Below are 24,950 nucleotides of genomic sequence, written 5' to 3'. Positions count from 1 at the left end.
TATGCCCTTGCATGGTAATTGGAATGATGAGTTGTAATCAGTATTGTAAGTAACTTCAGTAACACTCGATACCATTACAACAGAATAATGAGTTGTCAATAATATTGTTACTTAATTTCAGTAAGCTCGCTGCCATTACCAACAGAATGTGAATAAACTTCATAATAATTTAACCTAGTGTTGTGTAACCCCAACAACTAGGAAGCACACTTGAGAGGAAGATCTTAAAACCAGAGAAACGAAGCTGAAGGCAACACAACTCCGACGGTGACGCCAATGTCGGCGTCACCGTACTGAAAGGGTTAAATTCCATCTCCCATAACTGGCTCCATCTATACACTCTATCCAGGTCTTTTTGCAGTTCTTCACAGTCTTTCTCCGTCTTCACTTTTCTTATTGGCTCCGATAACTTTTTATACCCATCGGCATATCATTTATATATATTATGAACATTATTGGTGCCAGAACTGTGCCTTGAGGAACCCCACTCTCTACTCTTCTCCAATTTGATTTCTCTTCTCTAATCACCGTTCTCATTTCTCTTCCTGTTAAGTAATCCTTCATCCACTCGACCTTTCCGCCAATTCCTCCCCATTTCTGTAGTTTCCAGATTAACCTTTTGTGCGGAATCTTGTAAAAAGCTTTTTTCAAATTGAGATACAGGTAACTCTCAATTTACGTGAGTATTGTGTCCTTAAAGAGGTCGTGTAAATCAAAAACAATGTAAATCAAACAAGAGGTAGGTTTCTATCAAAAAATAAATATTCACTTCATTCAGTGGGGAGAGAGAGAGAGAGAGAGAGAGAGAATATCCATATCACTGAGATATCTACTCAGGCACTCAGTCTCAGCCTCACTCGTGTGAGGAAGAAATGAGGGACACCATGAGCGACTGGATAGTATTTGTACCGGTACCGAGCAGTCTGGTACCGGTACCGTATCGTATAGCTGGTACCGTTAGTACCGGTACCTGCCCACCCCTATTGTTGAGTAGCGTGGCAGCGTGGGTACTGTATTGTTGTTCAAGTGGCGCACGGGAAGAACTGAACTCAGCTGTGTGACCGCGGCGCCGTGTGAGTCCAGTTGCGTGAGACATCGGTGGCCACTCCATAAAATATCGCGTATAAGTGAAAAAGCGTGTAAATTAAACATTTATTTGGATTTTGGACCCTGCGTTATTTAAAAAACGCGTAAACCAAACTCGCGTAAATCGAGAGCTACATGTATACACAATCAGTGTGTGTGTGTGTGTGTGTGTGTGTGTGTGTGTGTGTGTGTGTGTGTGTGTGTGTGTGTGTGTGTGTATGTGTGTGTGTGTGTGTGAGCGCCAGTGAATAAGCTGAGGGCTAAGCTCTGCCTACTTCCGGCTGTATCATTCATCATTGGGCAAGAGCTGTGATTGGAAGAAATTTGGCCTTGAGTATCGAATTCCACCCTCCTTGCCCAAGAATTTACCCTATACATTTAAACCTGGATCACCAGCTTTGTCCGGAATCCTGTCGAGAGGCCTATTATGTGTCGCTGAGAAAACGATGCTAGGCCTATGAGACTGGGGGCCCCTGACATCTTAGTTTGGGTTGTGGTCTTGCCCTGTGAGGTGCTTTCATGGGGCTCATGTATGTACCATAGATATAGTGTTATAGTGTAGTGCGGCGACTATGCCTGATGAACGAGCCTCCCATAACCCACTTAGCCAGTGGGGTACCTCTTTGGCCGACTCGGTAAGGAGTGGCTCTCCCGTCACGCTGGTCGCGGGTTAAATCCCAGGCAGCCGGCGAATACCCTGATCTTGATTAATTTCTTGTGTGTTTCGATACACGCAGAGGATGTGTTGGGAGAATAGGAAAAGAGAAAAGAAACTCCCGGGGGATGACAATAGGGTACCAATATCCAAGATTTCAGACATGTCTCGTGAAATCAGAAGTACCGTATTTTGCGGCGTGTAACACGCACCGGCGTATAACGTGCACCCCAAACTTTAAGACAACAATTTTGGAAAAAAAAGGTTCTTAAAATGCTCAGAAATATGTACGGGTTAAAGAACATTGACGATGTACAGTTTCCTGAAATTTATATATTTTTGGCATAATCAGTACTGCTTGAATTGACAAGTGTCCTTGAGTAAAGCAATGAAAATGGCGACTGGGCTGATGTGAGAAATACATCCCCGTACATACTGATGATGCACAGCTTCTGAGATCATAATAAGCATATTATTCCCACCATCACTCGTGGGTTATGACAGACAACTAGGCAAGACACAATTCACACGGTTCTGGTGACACGCGGCATGCAGCTGTTTGTTGTTTGGGTGTGGTTGTGTGGTTTTCAAAGAATGCAAATGGCGGCCGAGCTGGTACTGCGCGAAATATCTTCTTGTGCATACTGATTATGTGTAGCTTCTGAGATCATAATTAACATATTATTCTCACAGTCACTCGTAGGTTATGACAGGCAACTAGGCAAGACACAATTCACGCGACATGCAGCTGTTTGTTGTATGGGTGTGGTTGTGTGGTTTTCAAAGAATGCAAATGGCGGCCGAGCTGGTACTGCGCGAAATAACTCCTCGTACAAGACTCATGATGTACAGTTTCTGATATCATATTTACCCTATTATTCTCACTAATATTAATAATTAATAATGAACACATGGTTATTTTTTTCCAATATGATTTTTTTTATGTAGCTTGTACTGCTCCTTAGTCATACAATCTTAAGCCCCTGTGACATCAAGATCAAGATCATACAAATGGCGCCCGACGGTAAAACGGGATAACAGCAGGGCATGGGCGATCCTCCACCGATTTCATTTTTGTATAGTGGTTATTTGATCGCCCTGTATTCTAGGGTAACATATTATAAGACAGCTATGGACTATGAAGGATCATAAACAATAACAAAGGTAAGTTTGCAGTTGTTATCGGATAAGACGAAAAACAGACCCTTAAAAACACCCAAAAGAAAAAAAATTATAAAAAATTTGTACATTCGGCGTATAACGCGCAGGGCTAAACTTACAGGCATTTTTTATGTGAAAAAGGTGTGCGCTATACGCTGCGATATACGGTATAACAGTTTACCTAAATAGAATCGTTTTCTTTGTTTATCCTTCTCCGTTCTTTTGAAGGTATAAGGCCTAGAGGGCTGGAGAATCCCTGTGGACATCTGCACTAAACGTCTTGCAAGTTGGGGCAGCGTACCTCAACACTGTGGCTGGCTGTGATTTTTGTAACAAAGGTCCAGAGTTTTTTTGGCCATTTTTACCTCTTTCTTTCATGAATTTTTTTTTTTAATGCTAATTTCAATGTCCAATTTCATTATTAGATAAATAAGTTTAGAAATGCATCTACTTTATGTTAATAACATAGCAGTAAACTTTGTACCATTTCTGTAGTTGTTTTTTTGCCCTGCAAAATGTGTCTGGAATCCCGGACAAGTCTAGTAATAAAGTACAATTTATAACACTGGTGATCCAGGGTTACGGTAAATGGATTATTTAAATTATTTTAAACACTGATATTCTTTTAAATGAAATACTTTTCTATGTATTTTGTACTGAAATATGTTTCTATAAACTAGATGTAGGTGGCATGTAATTTTAGTGAAACAATAAATGGCATGCATCTGACTCTGCATTCTTTATAACACGGGTGTCTTTGTGCCTTAATATGAAAATTTCTGGCAGGAGGCTGGTCTATTGCAAACTGGACTAACAAATATCTAGTCTGCTTTGGAATAATGTATTGTTTCTTCCAAGAAATCTAATATATTGAGGGTTTACATGCAGCATATTTTGAAGTTGTACCATATTTTGGAAAACTGAAAAGTTTTATAGTTATTCAAAAAGGTGTTGGGAATATTCTCACCTGTGTCTTAACTTTAGAAGTAAGGTCTGCAGAATTAGCTCCATCCACTCTTTCCAATATGTTACCATTCAATAGAAGTAAGAATGTAGGAACAGCAGCAATCTTATACTTCAAACTGACTTCTGAAAGGTCTTCAGCATGTACAATCACAAATCTAACATCCTGAAAAGTAGAACATTGAAAAAATTAATAAAGGGTAAAGTAGAGCTGGGTGAATACACTATAGCTATGCATGGCTGCAGTGTTCATATTGGCTCTTTGAGCCCGTGGTGGGAAGAACCCATTACCCTGAGACATGGGGCAGTGTAAAGTCCAGGATTGACACAGTTTACCTTCAGGTTTCCCCAGGTTCCTATTTTTCAACACGCCCAAAAGAGAGGATAAACAGCTGGGTTAACTGCACGCCAACTGCCTCGGCCAGGATCCGAACCTGGGCCCACAGATTCATAGCTAGGGATGCTAACCACTGTTCCATGGAGGCACAATAAAAGAATACAGGAAAATACTGGTAATAAAAGAAAGTTGTAAAATATGTTTGACATAAGACTATTATGTTTTACAGTAATTAAAATTTAGACAACATTATTGGGCAGTACATACAGTCAATCCCAAACTATCCAGCCACTGAGCATTCGGATACCCCAAATATAAGCCAAAAACTGGCCAGTCAAAAATAAAAGAAATCCGAGAAAGTCAAAGAAAAATTGCGAAAATCAGACCGGTGGGAGATTTGAAATACAAGCACTGTGTGGCTGTTTACATTTATTCCCTGCCACCACACCAGCAACCCTGCAATCCTACCCTCAAGGAGTCTACAGAACACTCTAGAATCCTTGCCTACTTAAAAGCATCCTTCACTCTCCACCCCTCTCTCTCTCTCTCTCTCTCTCTCTCTCTCTCTCTCTGTGTGTGTGTGTGTGTGTGTGTGTGTGCGTGTGTGTGTGTGTGTGTGTGTGTGTGTGTGTGTGTGTGTGTGTGTGTGTGTATGTATCTATATATATATGTATGTAAAATATATATTTATATATATTATATATATATATATCTATATATATATATATATGGCAGGAGATTTTCTCTTAAACATGTCTGGTTAAGCGTGATAGTCAGTTCAATGTTGACTACTTTTAAAAAATTTCTCTTTCTCTCGGATAATAGTCCTATTCTCTTTTGTAAATTTGGTGATGACTTCGTAAGTGGTCATCTTTGTTGCCAGATCGCGATTTGGTTTCTTAACCCTTCTTCAGTGGAAGTTTCAGTGGAGGAGTAGTTTTCTGCTCGCTGGTGGAAGAAGAATGGCTGGTGTCGCCCGGGTGCCCGGTATTTAAGCGTGTAGTCTCCCTCCCGTGTTGAACCGGCTGCTGATTGGTTAGTCTTGTGCGCAGCATTCCTGCATACTCGGGAAAACCTGTAGATCTAGGGCCTGCTTGTTTAAGTTGGGCTCCATTTCTTTTATGTTGAGGGCTTCTATAATCGGGAGGCGTGGTCATCGGGCATCTTGCGATGATGTCTGTGTTTTCTTCTAAAATTTTCCTTGTTAGCACTGTATTGTGTTTCTGTAGTAGGTGTTGGCGGGCTGGATGTCAAATGGTAGCTCATTCGCCTGCTCAGCTTCATCGTTGTCATGCCGATGTAGGTTGAGGGGAGGGCTTCACAGATCCCTCGTTTACAAATAAACCTATAAACGACATGCGACTCCTGTGTGGGCGACTTTTCTTCTTGGGGGCTGTTTCTCATAATTAGGTGGCTTGTTTTCTTGCTCCTGTAGTATATGACGATGTTGAGTTTCTTCTCGGGGTTTGTTGGTGTGACGTTTCTTCTTATGATTTGTTTCATTATTCTTTCATCGTCTTTATACGCAGTAGAGAAGTGTGATTTGTAGTAAATATTGATGTTATTTTTCTCCTCGGTTGTGTTGTTGGTTGCAGCGTGCCATTGATCCATTGATTCAAGAACTGCAGAGTAAACTACCAGAACTCCGCACCAAATTCCGTGAAACTGAAGAAAGGTGGAACAAAGCAAACATTAGTGCAACGCTTAAAGATACCATAGACTCCATGTTGAAGAATATAATTGACCAACACCGCAGCTCCACCACAAGATCTAACCAGAGGAAGCTGATCAACCTTAATGGAGGCGAGCTCAAACAAACCCGGCCCATCAAGGGTTACGTTAATTTATCAGACAAGACCCTGACACCTGATCAAGAGGAACTACTAAACTTCGGTCTCAACTGCCATGTCATGACAAAGCCGAGGAAACACCAAAAAAAAGTAGAATGTGAGATTCTACTCGACGACATCGCAAACCTAGCCAGGCAAGATGAAGTTACTGTGCAGCCAACATTCCAGCAAGAAGTCGTCGCAGAAGCATCCAAATCAAGAGGAAACTGCAAAAGCAAGATCGTAGAAGAACGACACATTGAAGCCGCTAAGCAGCTTAAAGCAGACCATAACATCACTGTAAGAAAAGCCGACAAGTCTGCATCCTACGTCATAATGAACACCTCTGAATACATGGATAAAATGGACAACATCCTGAAGGACGAAACCAAGTTCACCAAGATAACAAAGGACCCCACAGAAAGTTTGAAAAAGAAAGTAAACAAGCTGATTTCGACCAGTAACATTGCAAGCAACACCATCAAGCTCAACAAGCTTTCTGGAGAATATAAAATGGGATACTGCTACGGCAACGTGAAGATACACAAGCCTGGAAACAAACTGAGGCCCATCATATCGCAAATCCCCACGCCAACCTACACCATCGCGAAGAGGCTGTGCGCTACGCTGACACCTTATGTACCATCCACCTACAGCCTGACCTCAGCAGCTGACTTCCTTGACATCCTCAAGTCAAACAACGCGAAGGGAAACATCGCTTCTCTGGATGTGGAATCATTATTTACGAACGTCCCTGTCGACCGAACCATCGAATACATCTTGCAACGAGTTTATCATAATGACGACACCCCGAGCCTAGACATCCCTGAGCCAACGCTACGCAGCCTTCTTGAGTGCTGCACAAAAGAGGCACCATTCACCTGCCCTAGAGGTAACAAGTTTCAACAAGTGGATGGTGTCGCCATGGGCTCCCCGCTGGGAGTCCTGATGGCGAACTTCTTTATGGGCTGCATAGAGGAAGAAGCCTTTAAGACCACCAAGAGACCTGATATATACTGCCGCTACATCGACGACATTTTCATCAAAACCACAAGCACCGAGGACGCCGAACATCTCAGAAGACTCCTTCAAGAATTATCCGGATTAAACTTCACCATCGAGCATAGCACCAACGGATCCATGCCTTTCCTGGATATCCTCGTCAAGCAAGATCAAGACGCCTTCAACACTGCTTGAAGGCTACTAACCCAGGTCACTGTCTCAATGGAAGGAGCGAGTGCCCCAAACGCTACAAAGACTCCACCATAGGGGCCTACATCCGGAGAGCACTCACCCACTGTAGTAACTGGCAGCTAGTCCACCATGAAATAGATCGGTCTACCCAGGTACTACTCAACAACGGTTTTGACAAAGAAGACATCTGCAGGCAAACCAAGAAAATAATGGATCAATGGCACGCTGCAACCAACAACACAACCGAGGAGAAAAATAACATCAATATTTACTACAAATCACACTTCTCTACTGAGTATAAAGACGATGAAAGAATAATGAAACAAATCATAAGAAGAAACGTCACACCAACAAACCCCGAGAAGAAACTCAACATCGTCATATACTACAAGAGCAAGAAAACAAGCCACCTAATTATGAGAAACAGCCCCCAAGAAGAAAAGCCGCCCACACAGGAGTCGCATGTCGTTTATAGGTTTATTTGTAAACGAGGGATCTGTGAAGCCTCCCTCAACCTACATCGGCATGACAACGATGAAGCTGAGCAGGCGAATGAGCTACCATTTGACATCCGGAGCCCCGCCAACACCTACTACAGAAAACACAATACAGTGCTAACAAGGAAAATTTTAGAAGAAACACAGACATCATCGCAAGATGCCCCGGCAAACCACGCCTCCGATTATAGAAGCCTCAACATAAAAGAAATGGAGCCCAACTTAAACAAGCAGGCCCTAGATCTACAGGCTCTCCCGAGTATGCAGGAATGCTGCACAAGACTAACCAATCAGCAACAGTTCGCAACACGGGAGGAGACGACGCCTTAAATACTGGCACCTGGCGTACACCAGCCATTCTCTCTCCACCAGCGAGCGAAACTACTCCTCCACTGAAAACTTCAAGCCACTGAAGAAGGGTTAAGAAACCCGAAATCGCGATCTCACAACAAAGATGACCACTTACGGTGAAGTCATCACCAAATTGACAAAAGAGAATAGGACTATTATCCGAGAGAAGAATTTCTTAAGAAAGTAGTCAACATTGAATGAACTGACTATCACGTTTATATATATATATATATATATATATATATATATATATATATATATATATATATATATATATATATATATATATATATATATATATATATATATATATATATAGGGTATATATACAAATATATATATATATATATATAGATATATGTATATCTATATATATATATATATATATATATATATATATATATATATATATATATATATATATATATATATATATATATATATATATATATATATATATATATATATATATATGTATATATATATATATATATATATATATATATATATATATATATATATATATATATATATATATATATATATATATATATATATATATATATATATATATATATATATATATATATATATATATATATATATATATATATATATATATATATATATATATATATATACACACACACAGTACCCTGTGTATCGAGTTTTATGCTATCCGAAGTTTCACGATCATGTTTCAATTAGTCCTAATTCTTACCATCCTGACTTTCACGCATTATCACCCAGTTTCACGCTGCTCTGACACGTCGGGTCACGCTTACTTACCATCAACGCACACTACCTTTGAAGGTAGTATCACACTGGACGTTTTCCTCCAAACATTGTGGCTATGGCAAGAGAGAGAGAAAGCGGGTCGCTTTTGAAGTCGCAGCGCTGCCTTACAATTGCCGCGGCTGCCTTACAATTGGCTGACAGTTCTGAAAACACAGCCAGCTTTTTCATCCCACCGATGTTGGCGCAGCTAACAACAACAACTCCACCTTTATGTGTCGTCACACGGTAGTCGGTTGCCCGTATCCACATCCACAACGTAAACAAAGCACTTGCCCTGTTTCAACATGGCGTCGTCTGCTAAAGTAAGGGCTGTCGGGGCTTGTGCTGCCATTACCCACGTTATGGACTTGTTGGTGCAGTTAAACGGAAGGAAGAAACAGCTGTGGGTGTGGCGTGCCTGTGGTTCCTCCATGCCAGTTCTCATTGTCACCACTGCGCGTGCGCAGCCAACCCACCCATCTTGACTCAACCACATAAACACATGGATCGAATAACAACAAGCATACACACACACACACACACACACACACACACATGCACACACCAGACACATTAGGAACCATTGCAGATGTTTCTGACAAACAGAAATGACTTCACCATTTCTTGAGTGTGTTAGAACGTATTTGGTGAGTGGCTCACATGAACCAAACGTAGCTCTTGGCAAGAAGAGAGCAGTCGTCTTTAACACTGCTCTCTTCTAGCCATTGGGTATGTTTGGTTTGTAGGAACCACTCACCAATAAAGTTATAACACACTCAAGGAAATGACGAAGCCATTTTTCTTTGTGAGAAACATCTGCCATGGTTCATGATGAGTCTGGTGTGTGTGTGTGTGTGTGTGTTGTTACTCGATCTATGTGTTTGTGGTCGGAGTCAAGATGGGTGGGCCGGTTGCTCACGCGCAATGGTGACAATGAGAACTGGCACGGAGGAACCACAGACACGCCACACCCACAACAGCTTCTTCCTTCCATTTAACTGCAGCAACAAGTCCATAACTTTGGTAATGGCAGCAAAAGCCGCGACAGCCCTTACTTTAGCGGACGACGCCTTGTTGATACAGGGCAAGTGCTTTGTTTACATTGTGGATGTGGTTACGGGCAACCGACCTTGGCTGTGTGTGACGCACACCCGGAAAAGTTGGATTTGCCGATTGCCCAAGCTGCCGCCAACGCGGTGGAAAGAAAAAGGCCCAGTGTGACACCAGCTTACGGACAACCAACAACTTGCTCCCGGATGGGTGCACAGGCGTTGCCAGTAGCCACAACAGTTAGAGGAAAACAGCCAGTGTGACACTGCCCCAAGGCAGCGAGGCCGCTGACCGGGCGAGCGCCGGCGACGATGTCACCGGACTCCCAGTGAATCACAAGCATGATTTCAGAGCTCAGCCAATCATAGGGCTTCATCAGTGGCTTTAAACGACCCGTTCTCTTTTCCTGTTTTCTTCCTTTTACCAAGGTACGTATTTTGAGATATCAAGGGAGTAAAGGAGGTAAAAAAGTCAGCTCAGGGGGGCAGCATGAGCCAATTATAATGGCACCACTATAAACAGTTGCCGGTGCATGCCCACATGGGAAAAAAAAAAAAAAAAAAACACGGGTCGGAACAGATAAGCGCCTTTTCAGTGTTTTCAATAGCTCGAGTTTTGCGATCCTCGAGTTTAGCGCTATACCTTCGGAACGAAGCGAGCGTGAAACTCGAGAGGGTACTGTATATATATATATATATATAGAGAGAGAGAGAGAGAGAGAGAGAGAGATTTGAATCAATCCTTAATGATATCATATACTGGTCAAACCAGCTGATTTCTGCATTCTTTCAGTATAAAACCTGAGACTCCATCCGGTCCTATTGCTTTCCTCTCTTCCAGCTCCTCCATTATTTAATATGTCTCCTCTTTAGTTGCTATGACTTCATCCATTTGAACATTTATCTTGTCATCTTGTGGTTCATTGAATTGTGATTCTTTTGTAAAAACTTGCTGGAAGCTCTTGTTTAGCAGCTCAGTCATGTCTTTAGGATCTTCGGTTATCTTATTTCCATCTTTCGTTTTTTCTATTTTTTCCCTTGGTTTGATTTTTCCATTTATGAATCTTTAAAGCAGTTTAAGTTCTTCCTTGCACTTTTTGACAATATCCTTTTCATATCCTTTCTCTTATTCTCTCCTTATTTTCACATATTTATTTCTTGCTATCTTAAAATCTTCTTTGTTGCTTTGATTCTTATTTCTTTTCTCCTTTGTATCTACACATCTTTGCATTAAACCAATCCTTTCTTTTCCTCTTTTCTTAAGGTTTATATATTAGGACATATTTTGCCATGACACCTCTCATACTCCTCCATAGAAATTATCATACTTTTCCGTAATCTCCTTGTTCTCTAACTTTTCCTAGTCTAGTTTTCATGATATTTTCTAAGATTTCTTTGCACATCCGCCTTCCTATAGTTTCTCCTGTTTCTTTTATATGATCTATCCCCCAGTGCCTTCTTCCTCCTCTGTTTTATTCTACATCACATGATCACTCTTTTCCACAGGACACTACATATCTTAATTTGACAAGTTTGTCTCCTTTGTTAGCACTAGTCCAGTCTCGCTGGTTCATCATCATTCCATTCGTGTTCTCCGTCACCACATCATCATCAAGTTTTCCATATTGAATCTGAAATTTTCCCCCATGCCGTTTCACACTACCTCCACTTCAAATACTTCCCCAAACCTACTCCTTACTTTGAAGTCTCCGTATTAACTTTGTTTTGTTTGCTCTGAGTAACCTACTCAAACTCTGAATGGTATCTTAAATCTAGGTCTCATATTCTTCTTTGTTCCATGAGTTTGTGTGTGTGTATTTACCTAGTTATGAAGTGCAGGAAAAGAGCCGTACTAGGCTCGTGATGTCCCGTCTCCATAACGCTTATTATCCAGTTTGGCTTTAACCCTCTCGCGCACGATGACGCGTTTCGCGTCATCAAAGGGTAAAAGGTCCTGGTGCACGATGACGCGAAACGCGTCATAAAAGATAAAAAAAATTGATTAAAAATTAAGTTTTCGGTGAAAGAGCGTCATTTGTTGGGATAAGTTTCTTAATGGTAACATATGGCAACCTTTCTAAGGAGCGTAGATGAGGAGCTTTGAGCGATTTTTATTTGTTAGCCTACTCTGACGGGAGAGGAAAAAAATACAGTTTTCTCGGTGTAACTCGGGAACTAACAGGTGTATGAGAAATTTGAGGATACCACAATAATCCCCACTAAATTCCACTTCGAAACATATATTCGGCTAGAAAAGTTGGCCCACAAAATTTCAAGCTAGCGAGTGGGGAAGTGTTGGTACGTACTTCAGATTTATTATCTACAATACTCTATAGTGAGACTTTAAACAAGTTTGTATTGTTTATATATAAATTTTCCTCTATTTTTATTTGCGCATGTTCTAGTACAATTCTTTACGAAGCCATTGATACCAAATTTATTGGGGTACGATATATCTTGAGGGTAAAATACATCCGGGAATGAAGAGTATCACGGTGGCAAAAAAAAGGCCGGTCGGGCCTGAGAAATGTATGATGAGTGGAACAGAAACTTATTGGAAACTTACGGTGCGCAAGAGGGTTAAATTCATGAATCGTCTTTGCACACACAGTCTCCTTGTCAAGTCCATTCCATGTTGTTATGCTTCTGTATGGAAAACTGTATTTCTTGATGTCTCTCCTACAGTCGCTCTTCTTCAATTTCTTACCATTGCCTCTTGTCACACTTCTGTCACGTTCCACTAGGTCTTCCCTGTCCAATTTCTCCAATCCCTCTTGTATCCTGTACAATGCTATTAGGTCCCCTCTCTCTCTTCTACTCTCCAGTGTTGTTAGTCCCAATTTCTCCAGTCTTTCTTCATAAGTATGTTCTCTCAGAGCTTCCGGTAATTTAGTCGCTGCTCTTTGTATTCTTTCCAACTTTCTAATTTCTTTCTTCAATCTAGGTGACCACACTAATGCTGCATATTCCAGTCTTGGACGTATCATCGATGTTATTAGTTTCTTCACCATTTCTTCATCTTTTTATGTTCTAAGAAGATTGTATGTTTCCCGGTTATCCGGTCTATATGTTTTCCAAAGAATAACTTGTCTGTTATGATCACTCCCAGATCTTTTTCTTCAGTTTTTTTCATGATTCTTTCATTACTCAGAGAGTAGTTCCCCGATATTCATCCATTGCTCTTACCAAACTCCATCATGCTACACTTCTCTGTATTGAATGTCATTTCCCATTTGCGTGACCATTCACCTATTCTATCGAGATCTTGGCTCAGGGCTACACAGTCTTCTTCATTAGCCACCCTCCTCATTATTTCAGCATCATCAGCAAACATATTCATATAGCTTGTCACCCCTTCTGTCATGTCATTAATATAAGTTACAAACATAATCGGAGCCAGCACCGATCCTTGGGGGACTCCACTCGCCACTTCCATCCAGCTTGATTTATTATTCCTGATTACTGTTCTCATTTCTCTCTTCGTCAAAAAGTCCATAATCCAATCCAATATTGAACCACCCAGACCTCCAACATGATTAAGTTTCCATATTAATTGCTTGTGTGGTACTTTATCAAACGCTTTCTTTAAGTCCAGATACACACAATCTGCCCAACCGTCCCTTTCCTGTATTATATCAATTACTCTTGAATAGAAGCTGATCAGATTAGTTGCACAAGACCGTCCTCCTCTGAATCCGAATTGGCTGTTTGTTAACATAGTGTCCCGCCCCCCGCCGTTAACGTTCTTCCGGACTTGTGCGAGCGCAGCAGAAACCCATGACAATGGGACTATAACCTATGGGAAAATATGCATTTAGGGTCACCCCTCCTGACACGTTATAAAACAAATTTTTTTTTAGATTCTTTAATGACTGAAATGAGACAAGACCTTGTTTGTTAATATACTGTTTTCTTCTAAATACTCCACCCATCTGTTTTTTATAATTTTCTCACACATCTTTGCTACTACACTTGTTAATGACACTGGCCTATAGTTCAATGGGTCTTCCTTACTTCCTCCTTTATGTATTGGGATGATGTTAGCCCTCTTCCAGTACTAACGGTACCAGTTATACGGTACAGCACCGGTACCAGACTGCTCAGTACCGGTACCAATACTAGCCAGTCGCTCATGGTGTCCCTCATTTCTTCCTCACATGAGTGAGGCTGAGACTGAGTGCCTGAGTGGATATCTCAGTGATATGGATATTCTCTCTCTCTCTCTCTCTCTCTCTCTCTCTCTCTCTCTCTCTCCACTAAATGAAGTGAATATTTATTTTTCGATAGAAACCTACCTCTTGTTTGATTTACATTATTTTTGATTTACATTATTTTTGATTTACGCGACCTCTTCAAGGACACAATACTCGTGTAAATCGAGAGTTACCTGTATTTCTTTTGAATGTTAGTACTCCTCTTCATATCACTCCAGTCAAGCCCAGCGAAGAAAGTTTTGAGTCCAACGTAATCTGCCTTTGCATAGTTTTTCCTTTTTTCCTTATATGCCTCATCTCAATGTTCATATCCTTCCTTAGTTTTCATCTCTAATAGCTCACAGTCGCTCTTTCCCAAGGGGCACTCATGACTGACTTCTTCATCCAGCTCAACATTTTTTGTGAAAATTAGGTCTAGTCTCGATGGTTGGTCCTCCCCTCTCAGCCTTGTTTTTCCTTTGACCCACTGCGTCAACAGGTTATCTGTTGCCAGTTTCAATAGTGTACTTCCCTAGGTATTTTTTCCACCCTCTGTTGCATAGTCTTCCCAATTCACCTCTTTGCAATTGAAATCTCCTGTTAATATTACCTTTCTACTATTCTTTATTTTGTCTGTCAGTGCCCGTACTGTTTCTTCCAGCATAGCGTTGTATCTTACTTCATTCCAACTTTTGGTTTTAGGGGGGACATAGGCTGTTATTATGTTAGTCTTCTCTCCACTGTTTGTCAGTATCTGCACCGCCATCACTTCCGCACAGTCCTTTCCATATCTCACTTTCGTCACTTTCAGGTTTTGTTTCGTCATTATCATCACTCCTTCTCCCTTTCCTTCTCTCCTATCTTTCCTCCAAATGTTGTACTTGCTCTTTCCATCCAGTACGAGTTCCAATTCCTTTACAAGTTTTGTTTCAACTATACATATAATGTCTGGATCTCTTTCCCTTAGATAATCAATTAGTTCAATTTTCTTTGATACAAGACCATCTATGTTTGTGTACGCAATTTCTAAACCTTTTCTCCCTTCTCCATTTCTTTCGCCATTTCAACACCATTACTCCCTCTCTGCGCCTCTTATCCACCACTTCATCAGTTTTTCATTTTTCATTCTCCAAAAAAATTTCTTATCTTCTGATCTTTCCTCATTCCTTTTTTTTGCTTCATTTATCAATTCTTTTACCTTCATTCTTTCATCCTCTGTCACATTTCTCCTCACATATATTTGTTTGTAATCTTCAGAATTGTTCAGTCTCCATGACTAATTTAGGATGGTTTCTTTTGTTATTTTGGATCTTAACTTAATCTTTGATGGCCTGTTCTTTCCTTCCTCATACTTTCCCAATCTTGTTATTTCATCTACTTCTTCCTCTATCTTTTCCTCCGCTTCAGTATTCATGTTTCTCAGTATACTTTTCACCTTATTCCTCTCATAACTTTCCCTCTGGTTCTTCACTGTTTTTTTTCTTCTTTTACACCAAACAATATAACACATTTTTTCTTATCTGCCATGTCCCTCAGCATTGTTTCTTAATTTTTCAGTACATTTACAACTTCTTTTTCTATATCTTGTCTGTTCCTGCTGTTGTTGCTCTAGTATTTCCCTGAAGCTCGTTTTTTCCTTGTCCTTTTCAAATCTCCACTCCTTCAACTCGTCACCGAATACATGTTTGACCTGTTCCTGAACCCTTGAACCCACGTGTTACTGGACATTTCCTATTTTCTCTGCTACCTCCCTTTTTATCATTTCTTTCATCTTTTTCGCCATGTCTTTGTTTGTCCCAGTCACTCCTCTCTCTCTCCATTATCATCATCTTTATCTTGTGGTCTTTTTCTAGTTTTTCCATTTTCAGCTTTGCTATCTCTTTCTGGTTTTCCATCTGTTCCTTCGTCAACTTTATTATTTCCTCTCTTAAGCTCTCTATCATTCTCTTTATGTGTGTGTGTGTGTATGTTTGTGTGTGTGTGTGTGTGTGTGTGTGTGTGTGTGTGTGTGTGTGTGTGTGTGTGTGTGTGTGTGTGTGTGTATTTGTGTGTGTGTATTCGTGTGTGTGTGTGTGTGTGTGTGTGTTGCACCAACTGAAGTTACATAATAGCATAGCTGGGCATTATCGGTATAAGTTATCGCAATACTTTATTGCTGTTAACAAAATCGGGTTATTGGCCACCCACTACCAATATGTGTGTGTATATATATATATATATATATATATATATATATATATATATATATATATATATATATATATATATATATATAACCATCCCGACTTCGCATTATCACCCGGTACTATTACACTGGCTATGACAAAGAGAGAGAGAGATACCAGCAGGCCCACCACTCGGGAGGAGGTGTACCTCACTCTGGTTATGAGGCCCCTCTCATGAAGGTGATATAGACAGGATGAAAACAAGGAGAAGTGTGAGGAGGAGGGTCAGAAAGGAGAGTCAGGTCAGGACATTGGTCAGGACATTACCTAACTAGGTTGCACACACACATATGGTGAAATGAAGGATTTTTGGGAGAACGACCCCTGTTTTCTTACTTTCCAAGTACTTATTTTGAGATAATAAAAAGGAGGAAAAAAGTGACCTGCTGGGGGCAACAGAAGCCAGTTATAATGGCGCCACTATAAACAACTGCCTGCAATGATGCTCTGGGGCGACCATCAGGCCCAGATGGATAGTCTACCATAGGTCACATGTAATAAAAAAATTTCCGCAGGCCGGAACAAATAAGCTTTTCAGTGTTTTCAGTACCGGATCGGTTTAGTTATTCGAGTTTAATCAGGCAAACGAACTGCGAGAGGCTCGCGAAACTATATATATATATATATATATATATATATATATATATATATATATATATATATATATATATATATATATATATATATATATATATATATATATATATATATATATATATATATATATATATATATATACAGGTAACTCGAATTACACGAGTTTGGTTTACGCGTTTTTAAAATAATGCGGGGTCCAAAATCCAAATAAATGTTTAATTTACACGTTTTTTCACTTATACGCAATATTTTATGGAGTGGCCACCAGATGTCTCAAGCAACTGGACTCACACGGCACCGCCGCCACACAGCTGAGCTCAGTTCCTCCCGCGCGACACTTAAACAAAAATACAGTACCCACGCTGCCACGCTACTCAACAATAGGGGTGGGCAGGTACCGGTACCAGTACCGGTACTAACGATACCAGCTATATGGTACAGTACCAGTACCAGACTGCTCAGTACCGGTACCAGTACTAGCCAGTCGCTCATGATGTCCCTCATTTCTTCCTCACACGAGTGAGGCTGAGACTGAGTGCCTGAGTGGATATCCTCTCTCTCTCTCTCTCTCTCTCTCTCTCTCTCTCTCTCTCTCTCTCTCTCTCTCTCTCTCTCTCCACTGAATGAAATGAATATTTATTTTCAACAGAAGCCTACCTCTTGTTTGATTTACATTGTTTTGATATATATATATATATATTATATATATATATATATATATATATATATATATATATATATATATATATATATATATATATATATATATATATATATATATATATATATATATATATATATATATATATATATATATATATATATATATATATATATATATATATATATATATATATATATATATATATATATATATATATATATATATATATATATATATATATATATATATATATATATATATATATATATATATATATATATATATATATATATATATATATATATATATATATATATATATATATATATATATATATATATATATATATATATATATATATATATATATCGGTATCTTTGTTAATTTTGTAACCAAACTAGCAATAATCGCCTCTCAGAAAAAAACTTTGTCTCCTCCCTACTGCGTATGCATAGCCTGGGCGCCCGGTGTTGTATGAAAAAACTTTGGGGCATGAAATATCTTCGGTGAAGAGATTTCATACTTAAATCATCAACATTAAAACACTAGGTTATTATTTTTATGTTAGACTCAAAAAGCACTATCAAAGAGAAAAATCATTTAACTTTGCCCCAAAAATGATTATTCACAGCATGAAATTTGTGATCCCATTGTAAAGAGCGCAAAAAGAGAGCAGCGGCTTGTGTTATCACGGCGTGGCACGTGGCCCCTCAGCTGCGTCTCGAGTGACGGAGTGAGTGCCAGTGTTCCGGTCCCCAGTGCTTTAGTGCGTTCAGGCATTTCTAGGTGTTTCTAGTATTACCGTCCATATGTACGTGTCAACGTGTGGTTTTCAGGTTTTGTAAGTTTTCTAAAATACAGATAATAAAAATTTTAATTCATCTATGTTTTTTTTTATTTGAAATATCAATAGAGTATCGTTTTCACCTATCGGACTTATCGCTAGCTAGTATCGGAATTGTGGATTTATATTGGGTATTGGTTATCGGTTATCGCCTATATTTGTGTTTCCAGTTAATGAATATCGGTTATCACAGATAAGGTTTTCCATTATCAGTTATCGGGTATTGGGAATAAGATTTTGTTATCATGCCCAGCTATGCATAATAGTAATAACAATAATAATAAAAATAAAGATTTTTTGGGGGGTAAATGTAGTACTTACTTTACACTCAGGCTGCTTACTAAGTTCAGCGATAACATCATTCATCTGGCCACACTGCGCAGCCCACTCAGCCATGAAATGAACCACTATTAATCCATCTTTTCTGGAAAAGAAAAATGTAACTGTAAATAAGCGAATACAATGTGATGAATGTTTTAAGCTCTAATATACGTAAAAGGTATTTTGCAATTAAGGGGAGAGGCTGAATGGGGGTAGGGTGGGGGGTCAAAATATCTCTTTCTGGGGAAAAATTTCCAGGAATAGATGCACCATATGGCAACATCTTGGAAGTTTTATATCTATATTCACCATATCTGCTGAGTTATGGCCCACAATATAGCTTCTACTCTGTGTATTTCTTGGTCTTGTAAAGCAGTATTCGCAGTCTTTCAATGATGTAAAAAAATTGCATATAGTTTGGTGATATGTTTCAGAACACAGCTCTACTCAGCAATTTAGACTCCCATGTTCACCACTAGTGTGTCTGCACAGCCGTGAGCAGAGTCATGTGTCGTGTGATTCACGTCACGGAGCTCCAGCATGGCCCACGCCACCCACACCTCACACCTCTGCTACCCATCAGGACTTTCCAATGTTTCACCTGTTCCTTCTACTTTTCAGGAGCATGGTTTATCAAGCTATGATATACTATCAACATTATTCGGAGGGATAGAGCAAAATGAAATGATTATCATTTGCAAGCAGAGAATGAAAAATTTGTTATCTACATGCTGGTCCAGTGAGAATGAATGAATGCTGCAGGAGAGTTCTAAAAACAACCTGTTGACAAAGAAGAACAAATCTGACACCCTCTTGAAATAGGTAACACCTGAGAGAGAGAGAGAGAGCGAGAGCGAGAGCGAGAGAGAGAGAGAGAGAGAGAGAGCTTGAAATAATAATGACTTCCTGACGTTCAGCAAGATTTGCATGCTCATAATAAGGAAAAACTGTTATTACATATTTTGATATGAAAAGAGAATAGAAAAATACATTTAATAATACATAGAAACTGACTTTGTACATCAAGAAAGCAGTATTGAAAAGAATTCAAAACTTTAACAGACTCAAAACATGATATCTTCACTTTTGAAATCTGTCTCCTCAGCCTTTTATGCATCAGTTTCAATGGATTGTATTGGTTATACAGGCAGCACCACATGTGGCCACTCAACTCCAGGCTGAATTTTCCATAGAGTTTAAGTTATATATTAGAATGCATCTGAGGCTGTCTCAGGGATACACGGCCATGATGCTGCCGTCGCCCCAAGCCAATGATTGCAAAAACTTCACTCCAACCCGATTTCAGTTTTTCCCCTAGTCAAATAGTAGAGTCAGGAAATTGGGTAGGAGTAAAGTGTGTGCAGTCGTTGGCTTGGAGCGGTGGTGGCACCAAGGCCTTGTATCATGGAGGCAGCATCAGCTATGCTCTCTACTACATAACTTGAGTTCTATGAAAAGTACTGCTTTGACAGTTCACTGAGTGATTACGTGTGGCACTGCCTGTATAGCCAAACACTCAGCGAAAGTATAAGACTAGTACAGGTAACTCTCGATTTACATGAGTATTGTGTCCTTGAAGAGGTCGCGTAAATCAAAAACAATGTAAATCAAACAAGAGGTAGGTTTGTATCGAAAAATAAATATTCACTTCATTCAGTGGAGAGAGAGAGAGAGAGAGAGAGAGAGAGAGAGAGAGAGAGAGAGAGAGAGAGAGAGAGAGAGAGAGAGAGAGAATATCCATATCACCGAGATATCCACTCAGGCAATCAGTCTCAGCCTCACTCGTGTGAGGAAGAAATGAGGGACACCATGAGCAACTGGATAGTATTGGTACCAGTACCGAGTAGTCTGGTACCGGTACCGTACTGTATAGCTGGTACCGGTACCTGCCCACCCTTATTGTTGTGAAGCGTGGCAGCGTGGGTACTGTATTGTTGTTAATGTGGCGCGCGGGAAGAACTGAGCTCAGCTGTGTGGCCGCGGTGCCGTGTGAGTCCAGTTGCGTGAGACATCTGGTGGCCACTCCATAAAATATCGCGTATAAGTGAAAAAAACATGTAAATTAAACATTTTGATTTTGGACCCCGCGTTATTTAAAAAACACGCAAACCAAACTCCCGTAAATCGAGTTACCTGTATCTTAACCCTTTCCTTGCGCGCAGTGTGGACGCGACTATCCCCTCAGGCGCAGTCAGGCAGCCAAATTAGGGGTCTCTTTTAACCTCTGTATCTCAAAAACTATTCATCACAGCTAAAAAACAAAATCACCATTGGAAAGAGGAGGTCCAGATCTATAGGAGTCGGTTATGTATGCCTCTCTTGCGAACGTACATGCACGTTCAGGGAGTGTTGAATGTTAACACTTACGTCAGTGTGTGCGTGACGATCAGCCATATTGAGGGAACTGCGGACATTTTTTCTTCAGATTCTGGCAAGAGAGCATTGCCAACTGCAATATTTACAACTATTTGGTCAAAGAATCAGTCGGTGATAGGTGAAGCTATGCAAAAATGCCGCTATATTGGGCAACCACCAGTTACTCGTCCGTAGATTTGCCGCGCTGGGCTGATATGATTTTCCACCAAATTTAGTGAAGAATCCACTCAATTGGCAATCCTGTGTTGTGAGAATTAGTGTTGGAACACTCTCATACGCGGGAGATTTGAGTGCGGGTGGAGCTCGCAGCGGGCGTTTAGCGCCACCAGCAAATACGCCTAACGCCTGCCGCAAGCGTTTAGCAATGAAAGGGTTAATGTAGCAATGAGATATTTTGATATTTGCTGACACAAAAATATATACAAATTTTTTTTCCATGTTTTGGCCAATATTTTTACTTCTTCATGAAAAAAAAAATTAAACCTGATATCAAAAAGATCACATTGATATGCCAAAGACTAGAGTATGACCTTTCTTGCAGGAGAAGCACATGGCAGTACAGTAAAAACTGTAGGAAATAGGCTTCAAAAATCATGGTCTGGAAGGGTGGGAGGGGGTGTGGAGAAAGTGAGGGGAGATAAGGGAACTTTTGGACAGTAGTGCTTATCTATTATAGTCGGTTCCACAAGAGCCGGCGGAGATTTTTCTTCAGGGGTGGACTTGGTATCATTGCATGGGTGATGGTACTGTGCGCTCTTTGTGTAGTGCTGCGACGGCCTGATGAACAAGCCTCCCATAACCGGTTCAATCCCAGGCAGCCGGGAATACCCTCACTCTTGATTAATTTCTCGTGTTATTTCGATACACGCAGAGGACGTGTTGAGAAATAGGAAGGATTTAGAAAAGAAGCTCGTCGGGGCATTACATTTGGTCAATTATTAACTTGTTCTGATGCGCATAAAACTGACTTAGTATTCCTACCAAGACCCTTTGTGAGTTGTAAGGTAACAGATTGCACCGATAAAAACTAATGCAATAATAGCTTTATTGATAAGTATGTGCCTTTTGAACTAGTATTATGAATTAATCTGAAACGACATTCATAACAAAACTAAGTCAGAGCTGCACGTAAACGGACAATGTCCAGCAACTGAAGCGACTGTTGAGGCTAGGCTTTTTTTGCTACTTTTTCCTACTACAAAGTGCTAGGCTACAGTCTAAATAACTCATTTATTGTAAGATTTCTTGGAATATTTTTAGGCCTGGCTTGGTCATGATGTGTAGTAGTGTTACGGAGTCTTACGAAAACATTGGCCAAAGGAAAGAACCTTCTCATTTCTTTCATCGGCCTATCATTATTCCTGAAATATGTTTCTAATATTTGTGGGTAATAAACCAATAAATAACCAAAAGGAAGGGCGATTATAAGAATAACTTTAATTATATACTAATAGTGTTGATTTTAAGAGGGAGCAGAGAGTGAGAGATAGTAGGTTATGTAATGGCAAAAGAAATTGCAGCGGCTTAGATCTAGCCAAAAACAGCCAATGAGTGGTGCGGAGACCATCACTCAAACAATGACGCCAAGTCCACAAGTCCACCACTGAAGGAAAATCTCGGCCAGCTCTCACGGAACCGACTATAGAGGCCTTGACCTTCCATAGTATTTTGATATCAGTAATCACCCATACAGAGTCAACTTTGGGTAATGAAATGGGTCATGTCAGGTTGCATTTTTTTCACAATGGTTTTGTTTGCCTCAAAAAATCTCCAGAAAATTACAAATCCATTGGTGTATATATTAACTTCATGTGATTTCTCAAAATGTCACTTCCCTGGGATTCTTATTTGCATTATTTTCCCCCTACCTCAGAGGTCAAGATGTCACAAAAAAATCATAAATATATTAAGAGTTTTGTATGCTGTTGTTATGCTTCTTTTACACGCTTTCTTTATGTAAACAGTAAATATGATAAATACAGATCTCTTTACATAACAGATACATGGAAATATATGTGGGTAAAAATATAACATAAAATGGTTGAATGTTCAGTCGGTAACTAAACGGGGCGAGGCAGAGTTTACGTTGCCACAAAGATGATGAAATAAACACTATGTACATACACTCACCAGTTCTCATTTCCGATAATCTTGAAGTTTAATATCTATATTCGTAGGCTTTACTCATTATCTTTTCAAGTAGTAAAACCAAATGTGTAGACACAGGAATAAAACACCCTCAAAATAGGCCTATAAAATTTTACAACAGAATTACACCTACATGAATTTGTTCAATAACTATGCATATACATATATGAAAACATTGCCTCTAAGAGTTTCCAGTATCCTCCTTGATACTCCTGGAGTAATGAATTAAAGATTAAAAACATTAATGACTGCAGCCTAACTGTTTGAAAGGGCAAATGCATAAGTACATACTAAACACTTCCTTAAGGTCGGCATCTACTGAGAAAATGGTGTAATTACCGATTAAAAATGTCACTTCCTTATTTTCTTCCTATTAGAGTGACAACATTAAGGAAAGCTCATGCAAATTTCTATGCTTGTTGTATGACTCACAATGTGATAAAAATAGCCATACATGAACCTAGCCATGCACCCCCCGGCACGCAACGAGAAGGAAAAGTGTGTTTTTCTCAAAATGTGAGTTAGAAGGAGACAATATGAGGTTATTTTAAAACCTATGAATGGATGTTCATATATGTTGCTGCATTTTGTAGAGTAATGCTAGTACAATATTCGGAAGTTGCAAAAGCTCTGTACGTGACGTGCTAATTTTTTATGTATTTTTATTAAAGAAAATTTGACTTCTTGTCATCACCTCAAAAAAAAATATATATATATATATATATATATATATATATATATATATATATATATATATATATATATATATATATATATATATATATATATATATATGAATCCAATTGCAGATTTTTTACATACTAACTACCAAATATAGTCCAGTAATAACACTTCAAATTGCAACAAAAAGAATTGCTATATACACATGTATGAAAGAAAAATATTGCAAGTTAAATGTCATGAAAATATACCAAAAAGTAACATATATATTAATAACAAAAAAAAGTTCTTTATCAATCACCTTCAACTTTTGTCTGCGAATGTCTCTTTTGATCAGGTATAACATATAAATAAATCACCTCAATATTTGAAATTTTATTAAGTTTGGGAGACGCCATCCTTGACTCTTTCATTGCTAAACGCTTGCAGCGAGCGTTAGGCGTATTTGCTGGTGGTGCTAAACGCTCGCTGCGAGCTCCAGACGCACTCAAATCTCCCGTGTATGAAAGTGTTCCAACATTAATTCTCACAACACAGGATTGTCAATTGAGTGGGTTCTTCACTAAATTTGGTGGAAAATTATATCAGCCCAGCGCGGCAAATCTATGGACGAGTAACTGGTGGTTGTTCTTACCCAATATAGCGGCATTTTTGCATAGCTTCACCTATCACCTGACTGATTCTTTGACCAAATACAGTACCCTCTCGAGTTTCGCACTTGCTTCATTCCGAAGGTATGGCGCTAAACTCGAGGATCGCGAAACTCGAGATATTGAAATCCATGTAAAAGCGCTTATTGATTCCGACCCGTGGAAAATAGTTACTTTTTTCCGACTTTACTCCCTTGTTATCTCAAAATACATAGACGTTGTTAATAGGCAGAAAATAGTAAGTAAGAACAGTTCGTTTTTAAGCCACAGCTAAAGGCGGCTGCCTTATAATTGACTGGCATTTCTGAATACACGGTTGTGATCCACGTGGTGTCGTCTGCTAAAGTAAAGG

The 24,950-nt window shown here is 39.5% G+C and overlaps 1 protein-coding gene across 1 annotated transcript in view; it reads right to left on the bottom strand.

The window, feature by feature from the left end:
- The window catches only part of LOC127009727 (glutaredoxin-3-like), a gene marked incomplete at its 3' end in the record, with an annotated part of 122,794 nt that overhangs the window by 64,601 nt on the left and 33,243 nt on the right, over nt 1–24,950 (bottom strand). Inside the window, 2 exon segments of the mRNA XM_050883100.1 lie at nt 3,870–4,031; nt 18,744–18,846. Of these exon segments, the coding sequence (XP_050739057.1) occupies nt 3,870–4,031; nt 18,744–18,846 (265 nt within the window).

Source organism: Eriocheir sinensis, chromosome 41 (assembly GCF_024679095.1).
Source record: "Eriocheir sinensis breed Jianghai 21 chromosome 41, ASM2467909v1, whole genome shotgun sequence".
NCBI classification, from domain to species: domain Eukaryota; kingdom Metazoa; phylum Arthropoda; class Malacostraca; order Decapoda; family Varunidae; genus Eriocheir; species Eriocheir sinensis.
The sequence above is the reverse complement of the archived record's forward strand: the minus strand, read 5'-3'. Positions and strand labels throughout refer to the sequence as shown.